The sequence below is a fragment of the Leucoraja erinacea genome, chromosome 1 (assembly GCF_028641065.1).
Source record: "Leucoraja erinacea ecotype New England chromosome 1, Leri_hhj_1, whole genome shotgun sequence".
Lineage (NCBI taxonomy): Eukaryota > Metazoa > Chordata > Chondrichthyes > Rajiformes > Rajidae > Leucoraja > Leucoraja erinaceus.
In genome coordinates, this window is record NC_073377.1 from 59,043,211 (window position 1) to 59,069,266 (window position 26,056).

At 43.9% G+C, this 26,056-nt stretch overlaps 1 protein-coding gene across 5 annotated transcripts in view; it reads left to right on the forward strand.

Moving 5' to 3' along the window:
• Positions 1-26,056, forward strand: part of mtus1b (microtubule associated tumor suppressor 1b) — a 145,047-nt gene that overhangs the window by 85,449 nt on the left and 33,542 nt on the right. For all 5 annotated transcript variants that reach the window (XM_055635329.1, XM_055635334.1, XM_055635341.1 and 2 more), the window contains exon 7: positions 19,729-19,961. In XM_055635329.1, the coding sequence (XP_055491304.1) occupies positions 19,729-19,961 (233 nt within the window). The remainder of the gene's footprint in view (positions 1-19,728; positions 19,962-26,056) is intronic.

The window sequence follows — 26,056 nt, forward strand, 5'->3', positions numbered from 1 at the left end:
GCGGGTGGTATTTTGGGGGTTGAGTGGGGTATTTAGCATGGTGTTTTGGAGATGGCGTGATGGATGAAGGTGGATTTGCTTGATGCTGCAGGCATCTTCTGCCGTTTGGGAACAAGGAATTTTTGCTCTTCTTCAACCTCTCCACAGCTGTGAGCAGCAACAGTCAGTGGCTGGGTCAACCAAAGCTGGGATTGCTGAGCTGTCTTGCTCACTCACTGAGTCTGTGAAGCTGGATGATGGCCACTCTTCTGATAATGCTCTTTTTGTGTTCCACACAGTTTGGTAATTTCTGACTTCTAAGCAGTTTGAGTTATGAGCAATTCTCTGAATTTGAGCCCTTTTGCAACACTGATTGTCTGTAACTTTGAGTACAAACTGCATGCCCTTTCTTATTCAAAGTTCACATGCATTTCCATATACCAATCCTGTTTATTGGGTCCAGTCATGTTTTTCAAGAACAAAATGTATATGAAATAATTGCAGATGCTGGTTTAAATCAAAGGTAGACACAAAATGCTGGAGTAACACAGCGGGATAGGCAGTATCTCTGGAGAGAAGGATGGGTGACATTTCGGAAGAAGGGTCTCGACCTGAAACGTCATCCATTCCTTCTCTCCAGAGATGCTACCTGTCCCGCTAAGTTACACCAGCATTTTGTGTCTACCAATGTTTTCCAAGGATTTAAAACTAGATAGTAACCTGATCCAAATGTTCACATACAGCTTCAATCTTTTTAATCCCTGCAGTACTTTTCAAGTCTAATGAATATCAGGATGTTTTAATTTGAAATCTGGATGATGCTGACAAAATGAGCATTATGACAAAAATAAACTGGAAACACAACAAGCCAGTGTGACACATTTTGTGCCTGCATTCTTAAATCCCCCGCCAATGAATTTTAGGTTGGCTTTTGTTGTGAATTCCTTTTGAATGATGTGCTCTAAAGTATTGCACCGGCGCGGGGGCTTTGCACTGTCATTAAGGTTATGCAAATTGAATCAACGGCAGTTGTCAAGGCTGCCACATTGTACTGAACTCCTTGTCTTCGACTGCTCAAACACTCCCCACCCACCATTCCATCCCTGCATCTGAGTGTCAGCTTTGAGGTTTGAACATGCTGTCATGTGACCAATAAACTAGGCTGTTATTGGTTTCTGCTTCGCCCCTGCATAGCTTCCCCACCCCCAGTCTTTCATCTGCCGTTATAAGATCAGCAAATATTTTGTCTTAAAACATTAAAATGCTAAAATAAAGATTTGTTCCCAAATGCAGCTGTTTACATTTAATACCTGTGCATTTCTTTAAATTTACCTTCCTGTCCAGAATTAGTTGTTAAACCGATGGTGTAGCGGTAGAGTTGCTGGCTTACAGCCACCAGAGACCTGGGTTTGATCCTGACTACGGGCGCTGTCTGTACGAAGTTTGTATACTCTCCCTGTGTCCGCGTGGATTTTTTTCGGGTGCTCAAGTTTCCTCCCACAGTCCAGTGACGTATAGGTTTGTAGGTTAATTAGCGTTGTAGGTTGTAAAATTGTAAGTTGTCCCTAGGATAGTGCTTGTGTACGAGTTGAATGTTGGTCGGCATTGACTCTGTGGGCTGAAGAGCCTGTTTCTGCGCTGTATCTCAAATCTAATCTGCAACTGACTAAAAAATGTACCCATTCCTTCTCTCCAGAGATGCTGCCAGTCCCACAGAGTTACTCCAGCATTTTGTGTCTATCTTCTATTTAAACCAACATCTGCAGTTCTTTCCTGCATCCTTTTTTACCTATTCATTTTGTCAGCAACCATTGTAAGCCAGTTGTGCAGTAGCCACATCAAGTAATCTGAGCTCTTTGTAGTTTTGTGAATTTCAAGGTGGCAATGTTGATTTGAGGGTAGGGCAGTGTATGTTTCTACATGGATTTTAGTAAGCGTTTGATATGATTGCTCGTGGTAGGCTATTGCAAAGAACACATGGTGAGTTGGTAATTTGGAAACAAAATTAGCTCTGTCATACACAGTGCAGAGGTCAGAGCATTTTCTGACAATTGGTCTGTGAACTGTCAAGTAAGTTTGCATATGACATTAAAAATATGGCAGTTGTGGGTGGTAAGTGTCAAATAAAAAGGCAGAATATAGATCAATTGGAAATTTGGGGGGGGGGGAGAGAGTAGAGACACAGTTTAATCTGGACAAGTTTGTGATGCTGAATATTGGGAGGTCCAATGCAAGAGGGAAGTATGCAGTAAGTGGCAGGACCCTTCAAAACATTGGTATTGGAAGGAACTTGGGCTGCAAGTCCATAGCTCGATGAAAGTGGCAACATTAATTGATAGTGTAGTTAATAGAAGGCAGATCAAATGCTTGCCTTTGTTAATAGAAACATAGAAATTAGGTGCAGGAGTAGAGGCCATTCGGCCCTTCGAGCCTGCACCGCCATTCAATATGACCATGGCTGATCATCCAACTCAGTATCCCGTACCTGCCTTCTTATTGGGATCTCCTCCATAACCCCTGATCCCCTTAGCCACAAGGGCCACATCTAACTCCCTCTTAAATATAGCCAATGAACTGGCCTCAACTACCCTTAAACATTCAGGGCTTTGAATGTTTAAATTAACAGTAAATAAAATGGAGGCATCTATATTAGGTAGGTAGTCAGTTGTTTCCTCTGGTAAAAATGTGAAATGCTGGAGGATGTAGGTTTTGGGGAGTGGGGGGGGGAGGGACATGACTGAAGAGTGTAAAGATGAGCAAGGCAACTTTTTTTGATTGGCGACTGCCTGGAATGTGGTGCCTTGGGAGGTGGTAGGAGCGGATCCAATAGCAAAGTTTGAATCATTTTGGAAAATGCATGAACAGGCCGGCAGACCAGTTAGCGGCAGCTGGGTTTAGTCAGATTAGCATCATGATCCCTGCGGATATAATGGGCAAAGAGCCTGTTCCCCAGCTTTACTGCTGTTGCAGATGGTTTACACTAAACTTGGTGTCCTAACGATGGAGGGAATGAGCATTAATGCCAAATGTTTGAATATATTGGTTTGTCCTGGATGGTGTTTGTCCTGACCTGAGTTGGGAATTAGCTCAAAGGCAAAGTGCTGGAGTAACTCAGCAGGTGGTCAAGCTGCATTTCTCGAGAACACGGATTGGTAATGATTTGGGTCAGGCTGCGACAGACTGATTGAAGAATGGGGCGAGATTAGAAAATTGAAAGAGATGGGGCTGGGCAAAGCACGGCGGGTTTAGTTTAGAGATACAGTGCGGAAACAGGCCCTTCTGCCCACCGAGTCTGTGCCAACCAGCAATCACTGCACATTAATTCAATCCTACACACGCTAGGTACAATTCTTACCAAAGCCAAATAACCTACAATTTGGATTGTTCGAGGAAACCAGAGCACCCGGAGAAATCCCACGCAGGTCACAGGGAGAACGTATAAACTCCGAACCGGCAGCACCCGTAGTCAGGATTGAATCTGGGTCTGGTGCTGTAAGGAAGCAACTCTACTGCTGCTCCACCCTTAATGGGTATTAGGGGGATGCATGCAGGTGATGAGGGTTTTTTGATCGGCAGATGGTTGGACAAAGACTAGAGATGAAAGGACAGAAATGAAGGAGGGGAGAAATGGGTAGGAGTCCAGGTAGGGCACGGTGTGAGGGAGGGGGGTATAAATGGGGGAGGAAGGGAGCGATGGAGGGTTATATAGAATAGCTTGATAATTCCTTTGTCTTGATGTAGTTTTGGTACAGGATGTGGATGTTCACAAACTGGCTTTCAATATCTAATTGTCCTTAAACTGCAGCAACCTAGTGTAGATTTTCTTAATTTTCATCAGTTCCAACGTACAGTCTGATTGAAGATCAACCCTTTAATAAACTATTATCCAACTGGCGACCATTTTGGAGGACAGTCTACTGTACATTCACCAGGCGATGCAAGGGCACCAGGTTTTCCCTTGAAGGCAAACCAGAAAGGTTTTACAAAAGATTGGTGTTGGTTATGCTGACAAACTGACTCTTGGCTCATTCCAGATAATGTGAGTGAATGTTTAAATTCCACCACACCACCAGGGAAATATAATTCTTCTGTATTTTTGGCCGAGGCAGATGGGTTTTAGTTGGACTAAATTTCTGTCAGTGCATGGGGAAAAAAAGTGTATTTAATTTGACAGTAAGAGCATTGATTTCTTGGTGACTCTGGGCTTGAGTCATCTACCCTAGTAAAAAATCAACTCGCAGCCATAATGTTTTCCAGAGTTTGCTTCAACGTATTTCAAGTTGAAGTGGAACTTAATGTGTTAAATGGAAAAAGATCCCAATCCTTTAAAAACGACAAATCCAGAAATATTTTGCCATTCCAAAATTCAAATGTAAATAATCCTTGTGCCAGCATTTTAGCTTGTCTAGAGTCTGATTTTGTATAAGCTAATTTTAAATGACCACAAAAGAACATGAATGATCTGCAGTCTTTCTAACCTTGCGCTCAAAGTATACATTGAAATTGACTCAATCAGTTCCGTCTAGGCAGATTCTATCGTTAAAGATGTATCATTGCAAAAGACAAAGCACCACTTAACAATCTTGTACAAACTGCAAAGAAATGTTTATTTGGCAGGAAAAATAACAATGTGTTGGAGTAACTGCGGGGTCAGGCAGCATCTACGGAGAATATGGAGAGAAGTTCAGATGCTGGACCCTTCAGACTTTTTTGTGGGGTTGGGAGGGGGGTGGAGATGAAGAAGAAAGCTGGCAGAGGAGGGGCAGGGCAAAGCTTATTTGGCAGATACGGATCAGCAGTTGCTAGTTTACGAAAAAGTCACTTTCAGCTGTAAATGAAGGCTGGATGTACACATTTTGATTTCTGTACTTTTGCATGTCTGAAGCACTTCTCATCTCCTAGAGCCAGTTATTTACTTTATTTTGTTTACACCAATAAATTATGTGTAACCTTGTTGATAATGCGGCTTCTCAGTAAATGGCATGTGTTAAACTTGGAAATTCAAGTTCCTTAAATTTGAGTTAATTGAATTTTTAAATGCGAGTCCCCTTGTTCTTGTGCTTAAACATGGTACGAATTTTCTCATTTTTCTTTCTGCACCCCTATGTCCGGGAATTCGAGCTTGAGTTGCGGCTTGCTTGCTTCACCCTCATGCTTTTAAGTTCCTACCCATCTGAAGGCTTACCCATACTACTACTTGAGGCTGTCTCCAGATCCTGCCTCTTCTTGATCTTTTCTCTCCTCCTTGTAACTGCCCTTGCGTCCTTCCCAAAAGTGCACTCACCCTTCATCCATCAAGCCATCTTTATTTTCATTGTGTAATGTCCTTAAAATAAGAAAATGCTGGAAATACTGAAGTCATGCTGCCTCCTGGGAAGTGAAGCAACTTTTTAATGTTAGTTCAATAACTTTCTGAATTTCGAATGTAGTTTCTGCTCCTGTTTTATGTTGGCTGATAGTTAAGATTTTGTGCAGGAGATGGTGACCAGATTATTAGTTCTCAAGTTTTCAATGAGTGATCTTTGCTCGGAAATAACCATGTGTAAAATCTATTATAACTCCAGCAAATAATAACAATATCATGGAGTTGACAGTTTTCTGGTGTTGTCTTGATCTCCTTGTATTGTAGAAAGAGTTGATCTCACTTACAATCCCTTTGGTGCAAGTAACTTAATATTCAACCTGTTCTTATTGTACATCTCAGAATGAAATGGACTTGAACAGCGAAGTACGAGGGAAAATTGATTTTGATGCATCTGTGCATTCCATTCCATTAATGTATTGAAACATCGCAATAGTCTAGTGCTTCCATTAAAAGGATTTCAAAAGAGACCTTAGATTGACCATGTATGAGACTCCCAGGAATGCACATAAATTGCATTTAGCAAAGTGTCTTAATAAGCAAGTTCGGTATTCCAACTGTGCACGCCCAGGTCATAGGCCACTCGCGATGAACATTCTCGGCAGCTGTGTTGCTGCACCTGTGCAGGCCTGCGATTCATCCATGATCGGGGTAGGACCCGGTCTCCAGCGCTGCGGGTGCTGTGGAGTTGATGCTGGGCTGTCCCCGCCCCCTCCTGGGTGTCCCGTCCCTGTCCTGGGTTGACTGGGGTGACTTTGGGATGGCGAGGCACCAGCCAGGGGCGGTGATGGGCTCGGGCTTGCAGCCGGCGCGGGGTGGAGATGCTGTATCCAGCTCGGCTCTGCCTGTCCCTCCGGGTTGGCCGTCAGCCATGGACTGGCGAGGTGGTGGCCCCGGGCTTGCAGCCAGCGTGGGGGGGGAGACGCTGGCTCCGACTCGGCTCTGCTGCGGCTCCCGGGAGGTGTGTTCCCCGGCGGGCTGGGGACCGTTGGCTGTGCCTCTTACCTTGTCCTATCGGTTGGCCCCCTTCATGCCGGCAGAGATGCATATGGGGTGCTGTGGTGGCTCGGCGGGTCAGGCAGCATCTCTGGAAAAGGGTCTCGACCCGAAACGTCACCTATTCCTTTTCTCCATGAATGCTGCCTGTCCAGCTGAGTTGCTGCAGCGTTTTGTGTCTGTCCCTATTGATGGCTGGGGTGCTCAGCATTTTTCGGCACCGGGGGGGGGGGGGGGGGGGGGTGACGGGCGGTCCCCGGCCCGTCGGGGAGTGTGGGTTCCTCGGGAGTTGGAGCAGGGTTGGGCTAGAGTTGGCGTTTCGTCTCCGCGCTGGCTGTGGGTCTGGGTCCGCTGCTGCTCCGGGCCGATGTCCCGTCGGTCCGTGGCTGTCTGTTCGCCCGGTGGAGTTGAGCTGGAGTTGTCACTTCTCCGCGCTGGCTGTGGGCCTGGGGCCGCTGCTGCTCCGGGCCGATGTCCCGTTGTCCTGGACATCACCAGCTGCCCCCGGGGGTGGGGTGAGAGACAGTCCAATGGTGGTTCGGCAGAACTTGCGGTGCCGGGGACCCAGGTTTGATCCTGGCTGCGGATGAGGCGCAGGTCTATGTGCGCGCAGCTACTGAGAATGTCTCTCAGCACACCCAGTCTCTCCCCCTGTCTCCCACTCACATCTGTCCCTCTGTTACACCCTGCTCACCTGCTACCTGGCACCCCTGTTCCTCAGATTAAATATTTTTACATAAATTCTGAATAAAGATAAGAATGTAAACACAGCTTGTACAGCCACGCATCGTTCACTTTTTATTTATCATGAATGACCTTTGACAAATCCCATGATTCCTTGCTTTTTTTTGGAATACCGAACTGGCTTATTGAAGTAAAAGAATTTCAAAACAATTCTTCAATACGAAATAATTGTTGTTTTTTTTGTAACCTTTTTTGCATTCCTTTGCCCCAGAATGAAACTAGGTTGTAATTAAGCTGCTGTTGACGTTCACTGGAACAGAGTAGGGAGGAACTGCAGATGCTTGTTTAAACCGAGGATAGACATAACAAGCTGGATTAACAGCAAGACAGGCAGCATCTCTGGAGAGAAGAAATGGTGGACTTCTCTGGTTGAGACCCTTCCTCAGACTGAAAGTCACGAAAAAGGGAAACGAGAGATATAGACGATGTAGAAATATCGAATAATGAATGAACGATATGCAAAATAAATAACGATGATAAAGGAAATGGGCCATTATTAACTGTTTGCTGGGTGAAAACTAGAAGCTGGTGTGACTTGATGTTGTTCCTCCAATTCTCATTTTGAGGCCTGGGACGGAAAGGTCGGTGTGGGAATGGGAAGGAGAATTAAAGTATTTAGCAACAAGGAGACTTCCTAGAACTGCACTGTCTGCACAGTTGCAACTTGCTGCTGCTGTCTTGTGTGTCAATTGCTGTTGGAGCTGCACTGAGGGGCAGCTGTGGGGTTGAGAGTGGAAACATCTTGTGCCTCCTTATGAAATATGTTTATGGCTCCCAGAAAGCAGCGAAAGACACCAGTATTGTTTGCCTGAAATATATGCTATTGATTCAGCAGGAATTTTCCCACGTTGTGGAAACATTTATTCCAATGGCTCAACAAAGCATGGATTTTCATTGAATTAGCAGTACACTCATTACAATGCATGTGCATATTCATGTATTTTAACTTGAATAATACATGGCCATTCAAGCAATCTAATTTCAAATTCTGCTCATGTCACCACTTGATATATGCAGCACCAGAAGCTGAGATATTGCATCGCTTACAATTTTCATAAATCCATGTGGATCTGGCTAATGCCAAACGTCAGTAAATTTGCGCATTATTTTGTTCTCTTCCAGTGACTTCTCAAAGGAAAGTGATGATGTAACTTCCCCAAACAGCTGGGATACTGTTCTCATCTTTGTGCAAAATAATACTTCCGTTTGTTCAGGAAGTTCAATGAAATTAAAAGTGCTCTTTTGCATTTAATATTTGCCTTTTCACAGAGATGTAATCCATGTCAGAAATCAGAATGAAGATGCAATTTTATAAACTGTTGTAATGAAGGAGAATGCTAACCTTTATTGTGCTTTAAAGAATTGCCCTGAATAGTGTATGTTGGCACATGCCAAATGAGACAAAGGTGGCTCATTTCCTCCTTTTGAATGATGTTCAAAAGGTTCAAAAGGTACAAGTACAAGAATCATGCACAATAATCTTCTAGTTCATGGTGCCAGTTACTGAGGAATTGATAAAATTCCACTTTATATACTTGCTCTAAATCTCCACCTGTCATAATGCAATTGTAGGTACAATTCAAAATGAAGCGAGTCAAATTCTAGCTTTGAGATGCTTAAATACCCTGTTCAAAAACATTAATTATACATATTTTTTAAAGCTGAAATCAATCAATTTGGAATTTTCTAAAATTTCATGCGAAACTTCCTGATTGCATTCTACCTTTCTACCTGTGAATTGAAACGTAAAGATTACTTTTTTTAAATTCTTGGCATTTGACAAGATGCATTGGATTTATAATTATACATTTTGTAAAAACTGTATAGTTAAGGCCAAGCATTGAACAATGTGAATGTGCACAAATTCCCGTCAATTGCATCTTTCCATGTCTCTCAATCTGAGAGAGGGCGTGGGACTCAACCTCTGCAGATTTGCACAGGAAACCTGTTTACGGAACAATAAGGCACCAGAATTCCTTTGAGGAATACAAATTATTTTTCAAAAAATAATCCTAAGCTTTTTATCCTTCAGTTTTAAATTGCTTTTGGCAGAGCTGATTTTTAATAAGTGTCATTTTAATGTAAAGCTCAATCTTGATTTAAAACCCATAATTAGAAATCGCTTTTTTTCATTTTCTGCCCCCACCCCCACATGTTTTTGGAACTGATTAACCATGAAACAGCAGTGCAATTTGGGGCAGGCTTGTTTTGATTTGGTGGGATGGTTTGCCAGCAGCTCAATCTTTGTGACACAACTGCAAGGGAAAACCCTGTCAAATGGATATGTCGCCCTCTCTGAAAACATCTCTGTGTTGATGAAGCTTTGGCATATTTGAATTCTAATTTCTTTGAGTTTTGTGAAATCACATTTTACGTTGCTTGGCGATGGTGATGAAACTTGTGCTGTGATTGCACATGAGCAGTGTTTCATCCTTCAGTTTTTCATTATCTGGAAGAAATGTTCTGGATTTCAAGAATATCGTTAACGAAAGTCCGTGTCCGACTGACTGTAAAAGGGTTGTTCCAAAATCTTCAATTTCTGTCAGCACACAGAAAGAACACCATTGTTTTTCGGAAAGGTTTGTGATGCACCTGGGGCGGGAGCCAAGTACTTGATTGCAAGTAGTAAATACTGTGTAAACACATTTTTAACGTGCAGAAATCTGAGTAAATATATGGTGACATTTGCTCATCTCTTGGTAATTTAAATACAAAATTAATGTTTTTTATTTGGCTTTTGTGAATATGATCTCTTTGGCTGTCACTTTGATATACTTGGATGAAGTGTCTATTTTATAAAAAGTGACATTACAATGGTGTTTTGGCATTTAAAAGGACAGAATTAGCATTGTTTAAACCAGCTGATAAATAGCACCAAACTAGCTGTTGAATATTTTCTGTAAGTGTCTGCCGAGGTGCATATTTGATAGAAATATTTACCATTTGAAAGCAAATAAATTCTATTGAGAACCAATGTTTGTTAGGAGTATTTCAGCTATGTTGTGGAAAAATATGCATGTGATTATCATTTTAACCAGATTTTCTTGATGTTAGAATTTGATCCCGTTACAAAGCTACTTGGTGCCCAGCATATTGAAGATGAGCTTCTGTTCTGTGTTAGCTTTCAAAAGTTAATATTAATATATCATTTTCGTTGTTTCTCCATTCTCATTGCTAGAGCTAAAGTTCACGTTTTTGTTTTGTACTTTGAACAAAAGCTAGCCATTCTGAATCTAATTGTACACCCTTGTAGTTTTACAATCCACCACCTCGACTATACTAAGAAAGAAATGACTAAACTGAAGATAATGTCAGTAATGACTAAAATTGAGTGTTTTTGCACAATAATGGGAGTGGATGTGGGAGAGGCCGCAGTCAAGAAATGCTGTAGATAGTGAGCAGGTCGGGCAGCAATTGGAAAGAGGCAGTTTGCATGTTTCATCAAACTTGTTACTAATGTTGAAAGGTCAATGATCTAATACACCTATCCTATTTACAAGAATTGGCTTGCAAAAAATGTATTCAAGCCTCTTTTGGGTGTTCAGTTCTTTTGTTTTGTAAAGGGCCTGTCCCACTTAGGAGACCTAAACAGCAACCCCTGATGACCTTGCCTGCCACCCAAGGTTTCCATGAGGTCACAGGAGGTTTTGGTCGCTCCCTAATGGTTGAAAGTGGTTTCCACGTGGTCAAGGTTTCATCCAGGTTGCTGCTATTTTTTTTCATCATGATTAAAACCGTCCTCAACTAAAAATAGGCTGCCGTTTTAAAAATTGATAATTTTTTAGTCGCAGGTCTAGTCGAAGCCGGTTTTCTTCATAGTCGAGGAAGGTTTTCAACATGTGCGTGGGAGGTGGTAGGAGGTTGCAGGTCACCTTGACCTTGATTTTTTTTTTTTTTTTTTGGGTGGCGGGCAAGGTCACCAGAGGTTGCTGTTTAGGTCTCCTAAGTGGGACAGGCCCTTAACAGTTGTGACCCATCCTCCTCACCTCCTACTGCTATATAAAGAAATCCCAGATAGTATTTCTCTGCAAGTATTTCAATGCATTTTGAATATCCATATTAAAGCTGAATTGTCTGCATTCTTGTGTCAATTTTAAATTAAGATGTGCTGTGCTCTGTATAAACACAATCTCCACTCCCCTGCTCTGCCATTTGCCAATGTGGTAATTTGTGCATAATTTTAGGATCCCAATGCTCTTGCTGCATGAAGTATCAGGATCTTCACTTAAAGAGAATATAAACTATCTCAGCACTAAAACAAATCATTCAGTCCAACTTGTCCATGCAACCGAGATGCTCATCTAAGGGAGTCCCATTTAGATGAATTTACCTCTAATTTGTACTATCTATGTACCTACATGAATGTCTTAAATGTTAATGTACCTGCCTCAACTTCTTGCTCTGGCAGCTCATTCCATGTCTGCTATCTTCTGGTTCCTATTCCGTTTGAATTTGGATGAGTGAATTTTAGGCTGCACAGTGATGCAGCAGTAGAGATGCTGCCTTACAGTGCCAGAAACCTGGCTTCGATCCGGATACGGGTTATGTTTGCACATTCTCCATGTGACCGCGTGGGTTTTATCCGGTGCTCCGGTTTCCTCCCACGTCACAGTTAACTTTCAGGTTTATCGGTTAATTGCCTTTGTTAAAAAATTGGAAGTTGTCCCGCGTGTGTAGGGTAGAGCTAGTGTACAGGGTGATCACTGGTCGGCACGACTCTGTGAGCCAAAGAGTCTGTTTCTGCACTGTATATCAAAGGTTTAAAGAGTGGGAAATGCCATTGAGTTGTAGTTTCAGCCGTGATTGTGAAAATACAAATGGTCCATTCCCTATTTCTAGTTATATATTTAACTTGGGGGAAAATGACTATAGTTTGCTCGATACTTGTGCAAGGGTTACATTGGAGCTTGCAAAACTGCCATGAGTTTATCTGAAATTGGAGAAACCACTGATGCAATGCAGCTAAATCTGAGGCTTTAATTTTGTCTATAACTGTGATAATGAAGGAACAACATAACCAAGTCCAGATAGTGAGACTTGAGGTGTGCAACTAAGAGTTTGAGAAGGGAATTGTCACTAAACATGCTTGTTGCTGTATGCGGTCAGGGCATATGTAGTGTATCCAGTATGTTTAAGCTTGTGGTTTGGTGCCAGTTAAGTAGCCTCTTGAACGTTGGTTCAATGAATATGGATGTTAAAATTCTCTGTGCAAGCAAGTCGCGGATTTCTATTTGTTGTACATTGTAAGATGGACCTATGGTTCTACCATGTTCAACATAATTACTGTCTCAAATCCACTTCAAATATTTGCAATAATTTTTCGTTCTGGTTCATGGTGGGAATAATGGTGCAAAACACTGTAAAAGATGAATTTCATAAAGATTTTAGACATTAGACAATAGGTGCAGGAGTAGGCCATTCAGCCCTTTAAGCCTATTCAATGTGATCTTGGCTGATCATCCCCAATCAGTACCCCGAACCTGCCTTCTCCCCTTATCCCTTGACTCCGCTATCTTTAAGAGCTCTATCTAACTCTCTTGAAAGCATCCAGAAAACCGGCACCTGCCTTCTCCCCATATCCCTTGACTCCATTATCTTTAAGAGCTCTATCTAACTCTCTTGAAAGCATCCAGAGAACCGGCCTCCACCGCCCTCTGAGCCAGATAATGCCACAGACCTGCAACTCTCTCTGTGAAAAAGTATTTCCTCATCTCCGTTCTAAATGGCTTACACCTTGTTCTTAAACTGTGGCCCCTGGTTCTGGACTCCCCCAGCATCGGGAACATGTTTCCAGCCTAGCATGTCCAAACCCTTAATCTTATATGGTTCAATAAGATCCCCCCTCAACCTTCTAAATTCCAGAGTATACAAGCCCAGCCGCTCCATTCTATCAACATATGACAGTCCCGCCCTCCCGGGAATTAACCTTGTGAACCTACGCTCCACTCACTCAATAGCAAGAATGTCCCTCCTCAAATTTGGAGACCAAAACTGCACACAATACTCCAGGTGTGGTCTCACTAGGGCCCTGTACAATTGCAGAAGGACCTCTTTGCTCCTATACTCAACACCTCTTGTTATGAAGGCCAACATACCATTAGTTTTCTTCACTGCCTGCTGTACCTGCATGCTTACTTTCAGTGACTGATGAACAAAGACCCCCAGACCCCATTGTATTTCCCCTTTTCCCAACTTAACACCATTTAGATAATAATAATCTGCCTTCCTGTTTTTGCCTCGTGGATAACCTCGCGTTTATCCACATTAAACTGCATCTGCCATGCATCTGCCCACTCACCCAACCTGTCCAAGTCGCCCTGCATCCTCGTAGCATCCTCCTCACAGTTCACACTGCCACCCAGTTTTGTGTCATCTACAAATTTGCTAATGCTACTTTTAATCACCTCATCTGAATCATTGATATATATTGTATATAGCTACGGTCCCAGCACTGAGCCTTATGGTACCCCACTAGTCACTGCCTGCCATTCTGAAAGGGACCCGATAATCCCTTCTCTTTGTTTCCTGTCTGCCAACCAATTTTCTATCCATGTCAGCAACCTACCCCCAACCCCAATACCATGTGCTCTAATTTTGCCCACGAATCTCCTATGTGGGACCTTATCAAATCAAGTTTTGCCTCTGAGTTTGTAAGAAGCTGCTTGACTTAATTTTCTTTTTTTTTATGGTTAAAAGTGAAGAGATTGAAGTTTTAACAATATTAATCGCAGAATATTTAGTGGTACCGCAAATAAATTTCTAAGTCGTCATTAACATGTCATGTATCCAATTCATTCTCTAAAATTGGTTTGGATTGGTTTTTATTTCTATTGTACTTTATGTAAAAAATAATAATTATTTGTTATCTATAAAATTGCACTTGCTAATATTTCTCTAAATTAGTTGTGCATCTGAATTTGCAACAATCGGATTAAATTTCCACCGTGACAAAACCGGAAAGTGAAACAAATGAGGATGGAAATCTGGACTCAGCACAGCTGTGTACATTTCGTGCTGCTGAGATAGGAATATAGAACCTTGTGTGCACCCAGATCTAGATAAGGTAAATCATGGCCGTCTGAAGGGGGGGATGTGTTGGGTGCGACCGCACCCCCCTTTTTTTCCCTTAAGAAAAAGGTCACCCAAAAAAAAATTTTTTTTTTAAATCAACGTTTCCACTTTGGAAACAGCCAGTTCTCTGTTCTCTCGTCCCCGGGCGGGAGTGGCTGAATCTGAACCCAACGGCTGTAACCCCAACACCAGTCGCCGCTGCGGCGGAGCCCGCTCCCCACGCTTCCCCCCGCCGCCGGGGCCCAAGCCATCTTCCCCCCACACCACCCCCGCTGGGCCCACGCCACCCCCGCTGGGCCCACGCCACCCCCGCTGGGCCCACGCCACCCCCACTGGGCCCACGCCACCTTCATCTTCGCCCGCAAGAAAGAGGGGGATGTGAGATGGGGAGGGGGAGAGAGAGAGAGATGGGGAGGGGAGAGGGAAAGGGCGATTATCTTGAGTGAGATTGCAAAATTAAGGTAGGTTTTATAGCTATTATATTTTCTCCTCCATATGAATAATATTAAACAATATCAAATAATATCAAACAATTGGAACTGCTTTCTTTTCCTTGATAACAATACTGAAAAATATGAATTCCATAGTTTGTGACATAAATACACATTTTAATGGGATAATTATACACAGATGTAACATTTCCATTTTGAGATCGGGGGGGAGGGGGGGGGGATGTTGGGGGAAAATATGCGTCAAGCCAATAACCTAATTGTTAAAGAGTTAAAAGATAGCTTAATCGATAATGGGCTCAGAAGATGAATCGGAGCTGCCAAGGAAAGATATCCGGGGAAGTTGAGGAGCAAGTTCTCAGCTAGTGATTCTTCTTCAGTTTGGAAGGGCATGCAAGAAATCACCAGCTATAAGAGGAAAGCCCCCTGCTCTTTGGACAATCGTCAGCTAACGAACAACCTGAATGAGTATTACTGTGGGCTTAAAAATCAAAAACGTAACCCTGAAACCCCCTCCCCAACAAACGCATCCAGACCCCAGTCTGCAAAGAATAGACCCTGCACCCTCTCCTTCCCATTCACCACTTCACACCCAAAGATCCTATAGCAGAGCAAGATGGGTTACTCTCACGCAAACGTGTAGTACGCTCATGGGCGGATTCATGGGCGATTTTATGACATTTTAGCAACCTGCCTCCGCCATCTTGTTCCGCCATCTTGTTCCGCCATCTTGCTTCCGGCCAAAGATTGGATCCGCAGCGGGGAGAGCGAGTGCGCGGCCCGGAGCAGCGGGAGAGAGAGTGCGCGGCCCGGGCCAGCGGGAGAGGGAGTGTGGGGTCCGGGGCAGCGGGCGAGGGAGTCCGCGGCCCGGGGCAGCGGGAGAGCGAGTGTGGGGTCCGGGGCAGCGGGAGAGGCGATCAGGCCTAGTGTGTGTGAAGTTGCGGGGAGGTTTACAATGTTTCTTATTTAATGTTCCGTGTCTAGTCTGAAATAAAGTTCATTATTGGATCAGAATATAATTGTGTGTTATATGATTATATACATTTATATAATTTTCATGTATGTGTGTTTATAAACATTTTATTCTTTAACAAGAATTAACAGAATTATGAACTAACAGAATTATGACTCTAACCCTATATCACACACAAAAATTTCCCCCGCAATGTCAATTACCCTGCGAGTCGGGTCGGTTCCGGTTACTACAAAAAATCAAACTCCCTGAAACTGTTTGTGAGCCATTTAAAAGAAATGATTTAAAAAAAACCATTAAAAAAGACCTATTACCAGAGTCAAATTTTATTCTTGACAAGAAGTATGAACTGACAGATTTATGAATCTAATCCACACAAACTGTTGCCCCGCAACATTGATTACACTGCGAGTCGGGTAGGCTCAGGTTGCTAAAATGGGCGTGGAGAAATGCCCAGGATCCCCTCCATAGCGTACTACACGTCAGCCCATTGCATTTTGCAGGAGTAGCCCATCTTGCTCTGCTATAAGATCTTTGTTCACACCTACTTAAGGCAAGACTCCAGTATGAAAAGAGTGGAACCTTTCCCACCCTACCCAACCACTTCACATCCACTCACAGCCTGACCTCAGTCTGCAAAGACTGGGTCCTTCTACACCCACCCAACTCCAATCACCACTTCACACCCAATGACGGCACCTCCACAGACACCTCTGTCAAGCTTTTCAAGTTTGTGGATGACTAAACCCTGATTGGACTGATCCAGGATGGGGATCTCTGTACTCTTTTCAGTTTGACATCTTTCCTATAATATGGTGCCCAGAACTGAACACAATATTCTAAATGCGGCCTCACCAACGTCTTATACAACGGCAACATGACCTCCCAACTTCTATACACAATACTCTGACTGATGAAGGCCAAAGTGCCAAAATACTTTTTGACCACCTGATATACCTGCGACACGACCTTCAAGGAACCATGCAACCATCAACCATTCCTCTGCCCACCTGGCTAATTGATCCAGATCCTGCTGCTATCTTTCACAACCATCTTCACTATCTGCAAAACCACTCACTTCTGTATCATCAGCAAACTTGCTAATCTTGCCCTGTTCTGTGACGTTTCAGAGTGCTGGAGTAACTCAGCGGGCCAGGCTGAGTATAGAAGTTGGGAGGTCATGTTGCAGTTGCATAAGAAGTTGGTGAGGCCGCATTCAGAGTATTGTGTTCAGTTCTGGGCACCGTGTTATAGGAAATATGTCATCAAACTGGAAAGGGTACAGTGAAGATTTATGAGGATGTTGCCAGGACTGGAGGGCCAGAGCTATAGGGAGAGGTTGAGTAGGCTGGGACTCTATTTCATGGAGCACAGGGGGCTGATGGATGATCTAATAGAGGTGTATAAAATCATGATTTGAATAGATATGGTTTAGTCTTTTGCCCAGAGTAAGTGAATTGAGGAGCAGAGGACATAAGTTTAAGGTGAAGGGCAAAAGATTTAATAGGAATCTGAGGGGTATGTTTTCCACACAAAGGGTGGTAGGTGTATGGAACAAGCTGCCAGAGGAGGTAGTTGAGGCAGGGACTATCGCAACATTTAAGAAACAGTTAGACAGGTACATGGATAGGACAGGTTCGGAGGGATATGGATCAAACGTGGGCAGGTGGGGCTAGTGCAGATGGGACATGCTGGGCCGAAAGGGCCTGTTTCCACACTGTATCACGCTATGACTATTTTTCTCTCTCAAACCCATTCTCCTGCCTTCTCCCCATTACCTCTGACACGCGTATCAATCAAGAATCTATCAATCTCCTCCTGAAAAATGTCCATTGACTTGACCTCCACAGCTGTCTGGCAATGAATTCCACAGTTCACCACCCTCTAACTTAAGAAATTCCTGCTCATCTCCTTCTAAAGGAATGTCTTTTAATTCTGAGGCTGTGGCCACTGGTCCTAGACTCTCCCACTAGTGGAAACATCCTCTCCAAATCCACTACCTTCAAGTTTTTACCATGCTGGGACAGACGGCAACAGCTTCACACTGTGTCCCAAAGCTTGTGTCCTGTCCTGCATCACCCAAGGCAGCAGAGACGTTATAGGAGAGGGCAAGCACCGCGACAAAGTAGCTCACGATGGTTTGGGTTACATTCAGGAATGTCTATGCATGGCACATCATGAATATTACTGAAGAATGGTCTTCACCCGAACTATAATCTATACCTTTTCTCCAGAGATGCTGCCTGACCAACTGAGTTACTCCAGCACTTTGTGACTATTTTCCCTTCACTCATCTGCCCAAGCCCACTCTCCCCCTCCTTTCCTATGTTCCTTTCCACCCATAAACCTCTCTCTGCCTTTACATTTCACTCCTCTGTCAAATCTGCTCTACTTATCTACATGCATTTTTCTTCACTTTTTAGTCATAGAATGATGCAGTGTGGAAACAGGCCCTTCAGCCCAACTTGCCCACACGGACCGACATGTCCCATCTACACTAGTCCCACTCACACGCGTTTGGCCCATATCCATCTAAATCAGTCGTATCCATGTACGTGTCCAAATGTCTCTTAAACAGGAGGATAGTCCCAGCCTTAACTACCTCCTCTGGCAGCTCGTTACATACACCCAGCACCCTTTGTGTGAAAAAGCTACCTCAGATTCCTGTTAATTTCTGAAATATTGGTCATAAATTTGGTGCAAAAATGCTCCAAAACAAGGCTCAGAATGGATCATAGAGCATCTAAAACCCCTTAAGCGGGCCCTGGACCCCGATATCGAGGGGCTTCGCGTTCGTGATGTGTGCAGCACACACATTATTTCACATTAAGTTTTTTGTAATCCTGTCATGCCACCCCCTTTTATAAAAGCTTTGTACGGGCCTGTAAATGAACCACCTTGTTAAGAGCAGTATAATTGAATGATATTTTGGTGATACAGTTCCTACATGGTATCTGTATTTTCATCTGTAACCGCTAAGTGGCACTGTTCTCATTTTCGCAGCTGTATTCATATTCTGCAGATAATCTTTCCAGTCACTGTGCTGCGGACTGCACATTGTATCACATTGCAGTTTGCATTTACTTTGTTATAAAACTTTTTGGCCAGTTCAGCAAGATTTTATTCAGTTACTCTTGGAGAGGGGGGGGGGCTCTCAAAGATTTTGGTTCTCAAAGGATAATGGATATTTTGCTATCATCTATCTATACACTGAAACTCCGTGATTTCTTCCATTTTGCTAGCTAATTCACTTTTACATTCACTCAAAACATTTAAAACATTTAAAACCTCCTTAAAACATTTGGACATTTTTATGTACACATTTTTTCATATAATCCTCCCCCCCCCCCGTACTAGGGGTCTGAAGCACGTTCGAGGACCAGACCCAACGGGTCTGCACTTGGTCTAGTATACTTTTAAAACTGTGTTTGTGTGTAGATTTTGAATAACCTACCCCTCTCCCCCCACACTCTCGTCCTCCCCCCCCCCCCTCCCCCTCCTCCCCCTCCCCCCCCCCCCCCCCCCCTCCTCCCCCCCCCTCCTCCTCCCCCCCCTCACCCCTCCCCCTCCACCCCTCCCCCTCTCACCCCTCCCCCCCACCCCTCCCCCCCTCTCACCCCTCCCCCTCTCACCCCCCCCCTCTCACCCTTCCCCCTCTCACCCTCCCCCTCTCACCCCTCCCCCCCCTCACCCCTCCCCCTCTCACCCCTCCCCCCTCTCACCCCCCCCCTCTCACCCCTCTCACCCCTTCCACCCCTCTCACCCCTCACACCCCTCCCCCTTCTCACCCCTAACTCAAATCTCACTGTACCAATTGGTACATGTGACAATAAAGCAGAATCGAATGCAACATCTAGCATTGCTGCACAACATGTACCTCTTTGCAGCTGCTTGATACAACATTGTCTGATTGAACCTTTCACAGAGATGGTGCCACCCATCAACCAGATCAGTCACGATCAGAAAATAACATGCCCAAAAAACGTTGGTTAAGTGCATTTTTAATATTTGAGAGGTTAGTTTTTCATAACGGGTTGATCTTGTTTGCACAGTCAACAACTGAAAGATATTGTGAAAATCAAAATTTTGTGTATATCAATTTTGTCCTAACAGGATTGTGCAACATTATTTATGCCTGTAATTTTGTTTGCTAGCTGACAAAACTTGGGTGAAGTCCAACTCCGCACAGAAAGCAGGCTCCCAAACTAACCTGTCAACACACCCTTTGGATTTGCGCACAGTTGAGAAGAGACCCCCTGGGCTACTTCACTACAAAGCTACATGTGAAAAGCAGGTTGCATCAATTGCAAGGCTGAAAGAACGATTAAAAACAAGTAACCAAAGATGCGAAGCTATTGCAACAGTGGTTCAATATCTTCAAGGCCAGGTGAGGATTGCTTGAACTTTATTTCCGTGGCTACTTCAACATTAACCTTGAGCAAGTTAATAATTTTATCGAAGATAGACACAAAGCTGGAGTAACTCAGCGGGTTGAACAACATCTCTGGAGAAAAGGAATAGGTGACGTTTCGGTCTAGACCCTTCTTCAGACTGAGTCTGTCTTGAGTTCATGCATTCTGCTGATTTACTTGTGTATCAGGATTGGGTTGTCACAAGGAAAGCCAGCTTTTGCATATTACTAATTGGCTGTAGGATGGTGGTGAGTCATCATCTTGAATCACTTTCTTACTAGTGAAAGTTTAGTATTACTAGTGAATCTAGAGTACTACATTGCCGGTTCCCCACAATCAATATCCTTGAGGGGGGTGTTTGTGTGGGGAAAGGTCACCATTGACCGAAAACTCACGAGTGAATCACAAAGGGCAGATCAAAGGCTGCCAGGTTGTGACTTGCCTCTAGCCACCAATCAACATAGTGCACCCTCTTCACATGCCTGGATGAAATCAGTGCCAACACTAGCAAAGCCCAAAATGATGCAGTTAGAAGCATCCTCCTTGATGGGCACCCCATTGACCATCTTAAATATTCATTCCTTCCTTCAACTTTTGAACACAGTGGTTGCAGTATTTGCCATTTGTAAATGTACTGAAGCAGTTCGAACAGATGGAATGACACCCCTTAAACCATGCTCCGATACACAACCAAGTAGTTAGTACAAGGGTAACAAGGACATGGGATACCACTGCTTGCAAATTCAAAGTCATTCAGTTGCCCGACTTGGAAATGTCTTACTGAACTGTCATTTATTTTGTCTAAATCTCTAAAGCCTTGTATTTCCTATCCACAGCACCATGTGAGTGAGTATCTTTAGCAGTAAAGCTGCAGTAGTTGCTGCAAATAGGGAGCTCACCCCTACCTCGAGGGTAACTTTTCATGGACAATAAATGGCTTGGCAGTTCATGCCCTGATCCTGAAAATAAGAACATTTGACCTTGTGATTGAAGGAAGGACATAGAAAAAGTAATTTAAGGTGGTTAGGCTCAAGGTTCTGCCCTGAGCAATGTTTACTATAGATTTTTGAAATGTGCAATTTCAAACTTGGTGGGGGGGGGGGGGAGAATTAGTGTTTCAAACAAGATCATCCATTACGCAATGCATTTTCATTGAAAAGCCTCTGAATTTACATTAAGGTAGTTCAGCAGTCATTTAAATTATTCATTTAAATAATTTATTTAAATAATTGGATCGGGCCCCGATCCAATTCGTCACCATTCCATGTCCCACAAAGACTCTGCTTGACCTGCTGAGTTACTCCAGAATATTGAGATTTTAGTATCTGTAGTTCCTTGTGAATCAATTTAAAGTTCTTATTGGGTTGGGCTTGATCCATACTTCGAGGCCAAGCCATGGCAGGTCCTGCAACCACAGTAGCCTCTCATAACCACTTTTCTGCACAATGTTGGGCAGCTCAATGTTAGTTGTGCAAAATGTTAGTTGTGCAAATGCATCTCATCAGTTTAAATAGTTGGGAAAATATCAGATTTCTATTTCAATGTTTTAAATTAACAAACATTTAAAGAAAACCTTTTGCATTTCTGGTGTGAGCCAAATTACTTTTTTTCGGCTGGTGTAAAGGTAGAGTTAAACGCCCTGGTTTAATTACACATTGCCTTTGATCAGTCACTGCTTTTATTCAAATATTGCTGGGAGGCTGCATTATGACATGCAAATTGTTCAGTTTGCAAACGATTCTCAGGAACAGAACCCTGTCATAACCCAAGGACCTGTCTGCTTCTGATCTGGATTATGTACAACAGACATTTCAAGGCACTGGAATGATGCTACTTAAGAGGCCTCTGGAATTCCCCCAAATGGTAAGGAAAGTGAGGCAAACTACCGCAGTGCCCTTTCCCAGATCATTAACCGAGTTGACAGGAATTTCCACTTGCATGACCATTATCAATCTCTCAAAACACTAATTTCAGACCTCTTCCGTTGACCAATTGTTCATGTTTTAACAGTCAAGGTGATGCTCAAAGCTTGCTTTGTGGGAGGGGTGTGGAGTACAATATTCTTATGGAAATGAGGAATCTCTGACCCATGACCAAGTGAAGGGACATTTAGGTTTATTGTTGCCACATATACTGACGTACAGTGAAATGTTTTATTTTGCATGACACCCAATCAGATCAGTTTATATAATACATGAATACAATCAAATCAACTCTCGGACAAGAGGGAGGGCAAAGAGGAAGAGAGTACAGTATATAGTTGTCTGCAATTTATTGAACCAGTTCCATAAACCTCCAATGTCTGCAATGGGATAGAGGGTACTAACACTAGTACCCTAGCTGGTGGTAGGACTGTTCAGAAGTCTTGTAACAGGGGAAGAAGCTGTTCCTGACTCCAGAGCATGCTTTCAAGCTTCTGCATCTCCTGCCTGATTGGAACGGGGAGAAGGAATGATGGGTAGTACAAGTCTTTGATTCTATTGGTACCAAGGAAGTACAAGTACTTTGTTCCCTGAAAATGTCTCACAGATAGATAGGGTGGTGAAGAAGGCTTTTTGTACGCTGGCATTCATCAGTCAGAGTTTTGAGTCTAGACATTATGTTATAGTTGTACAAGATGTTGGTGAGGTCACATTTGAAGTACTGTATTCAGTTTTGGTCATTCTGCTATGCGAAGAATGTTGTTAAGCTGGAAAGAGTGAAGAGCAGATCTATGAGGATACTAGATACTAGATGCATTTATTTGTCACATGTACCAGTTGGTCCAGTGAAATGTGTGGTCACCACACAGCCATATGAATAATAAAGAGCACAGAACACGATAGATTTTAACACAGACATTCCCACACAGCGGAATCAAAATTTTCCACTGAGGGAAGGCTCCAAAAATGCAGTTATCCTCCTCCGTTGTGCTCCGTTCACCCGTGGTCGGAGGGGCTCCCGAACCCCTCGCAATCACCGCCACAGGCGGCTCGAGGTTCAGGCCCTCTCGCCGGGGTGATGAGACTCCGACGTCCGAACGGGAGAACCACCTCAATAGCTTGGACATCGGAATCAGCCACTTCCTACCGGACGGAGTCCACGGCTCCCGAAGTCCACAGGTTGCGCTGGGCTGAGATTCAACGCTGGCGGCCCTCGGCAAAGGGTCCCAGGACTCCGCGTTGTTGGTCAGTGCTGCCCCCGCTGGGAGCTCTCCAAACCCCAGCTCCAAGATGTTGAGGCAGCAGGCCCAGCACTCCGGAGCTTCAAACGGCGATCCAGGTAGGCATCGCCCGCTCCGCGGTGAATCCAGTGCTCCGCTGCCACCGCTGAAGCTTTGGCCAGTCCCCGGCAGGACAGGCTGCTCCAATCCAGTCGGTAGGCCGCGAGGAGGGAGGGCGAGAACGCAACTCGGAGTATAGTTGCATACTCGCCAGGAAGTGACTGGGAAACGGTTTCCCCCTTACCCTACCCCCCTCCCCCACATAGAAAAACTAAAAAAACCTCCACCACACTTTTAAAACAGACTAAAAAATTTAAAAAAGATAGAAAAACAGACTGACTGTGGGCAGAGGCCACCATCAACGCCCCGCCCCTAGTGGCACAGGACTCCAGGGCCAGAGTAAAGGTGGAAGGTTGGGCAAGCTAGGACTTCATACCTGGTAGAGCAGGAGAGGGGCGATCTTCCACAAGTGTATAAAATCACGAGGGGAATAGGTCGGAAGAATGAAGCTTATTTTATCCATGCTGGGGAAATCAAGAAACTGAAGACATTGTTTAAGCTGAGGGGAAAGATTTAGTATGAATTCAAATGGCAACTTTTTCACGCAGGATGGAAGGTGCATGGAATGAGCTAGATTATTGTCCAAACACCGTGACACATTTTTTGATCTTTCATGTACATCATCTCATTTATCCAACTGACATCAGTAGTATCATCAGCGAACTTGATGACCGAGTTGGTAGTGTTCTTGGCCATACACTGTCGTTGGGAGTAGAGCACGATCTTCCCAAGGAGCACCAGTGTTGAAGGTCACAGTGGAGGAAACGTTATCACCAATTCTAACTGACTGAGGTCGGGTCTGGACCCAACACGTCATCCATTCCTTCTGTCCAGAGATGCTGCCTGAATTACTCCAACAATTTGTCTATCTTCGGTTTAAACCAGCACTTGCAGTCCCTTCCTACACACATTGTCTTTCCTTGGTAAACCAGCATTTGTAGTTTCCCCATTTCTATCAATGTGTAGTAACATGTAGTAGTAATGTGTTGAAGGCTGAGCTGTAATCCCCGTTATCAATGAGTAGCGTTATGACTTGGGTGTTTTGTCAAGGTATCCAGAGCTGAATGTAGTGCAAGAGAGAGTATCCTTTGTAGAACCATCTTTGTTTGGTGTGGAATACCTTATCCAAGCTTAGTGGGAAGTCTGGTGTACTGGAATGTGACCACCAGTGCAATCTATACTTGTTCCTTTAAGACTTTAGTCCTTCAATGAGTAGTAGGCCTTTATCTTGCCGGAAAAGGCAACAAATAAATGCTTCATTGTCAAGTACTAACATTTCTCCAACCTACAGTATGTATGGCATATGCGAAATGGAAGTATACGTACCTCCTTTGCACACAGCTGAAACTAACTGGTCATGGTCTATCTTGAGTAGGATCTTGCACGTTGCCTTTTTTCTCTGAACAATTCAAATCGAGTTATTTTGCATCAAACAAAATAAAAGCAGTAAATTTGCTGTAGTGTGAGCATCAGAGTTACCACCAATAGTGTATGTGATTTAGACACACTGCTCGAGTAACTCAGCGGATCAGGCAGCATCTCTGGGGAGAAGGAATGAGTGACGTTTTGGGTCGAGACCCTTCAGACTGATGTCAGGGGAGAGGGAGATACATAGATAAGGAAGTGTAAGGTGCAGCAGTAGAAATCAGAGGGGGAGCAGCGATAGAGGTTGCCAGCACCTGCAGTTCCTTCCTACACAGTGTATGCGATTTACTGGGCAAGGAGTAAAGTGAGAAATGCATGTTTGGCCAATGAAAGACAAAGGTTGATTAGCATTGCGTAAATTACCACTTATTTTAAAGGTCGTATTAATTACTAAATTACACTGTAGGAAATCACAATGTGCAAATTGCTAAGTTCTGAGATTGGGGCAATGAAGGGAGGTGCCACGAATGTAAAGCAAACTGAAACCACCAAGAAAATTCAAAATATGCACCATGGCCAATTAATTATCGTTTATGGCTGGTGAAATGCGTGTACAATATTGCAGATGGAGATTGGAGGTGAGCTGTCAAGTGAATTGTTAGTAATAGCATTATAGAACCGTAACTTTCAACACATCTTCACCCTGGTACACACCTGCACTTCGTAAACTGAAACAGACTGGTCGCCGACTTGAACGACTCACAAAGAAATCATCTCTAACAGTCCACCTTGAAGCTTACAAACTCCACCTCACTGACTACAAAGATGCCCTCATTGCTGCAAAATTTGCCTATCTCTTTTCCATATTCACCGATCCCTGCCTAAACCACAGAACCCTCTTCTCCACAGTGGGCAACTTCCTCAAGCCTCGAGCCAACACTCTCCCTACCTCTACTCCGGATCTCTATAACTCATTCCTCCACTTTTTCACTGATAAAATCAGCACCATCTATCAATCTTTATCCCCTGTACCAGACTCCCCAGCATCTACTCCACCACCTACCAAGGCCCCTCCTTTCAACATCTCCACTGACCTCCTTACCCCTCCTCCACACTGCTTCCTCTCCCAGTTTGACATGGTCACCCCTATTGAAATCTCCAAACTCATCGGCTCTTCCAAACCCACTACCTGCTCCCTCAACCCTCTCCCCACTCCCCTGCTGAAGTTCTTCCTCCCCGTTCTCTGCCCCTACCTCACTAATCTCTTCAACTCCTCATTGTCCCAAGGAATTGTCCCCTCCGCTTTCAAAACTGCTGCTGTTACACCAATCTTAAAGAAACCTGGTTTTGATCCCTCCTCTCTCATTAACTACCGCCCAATCTCAAACCTCCCCTTTCTTTCAAAAAACCCTGGAGCGTATCGTCGCGTCACAACTTCATTCC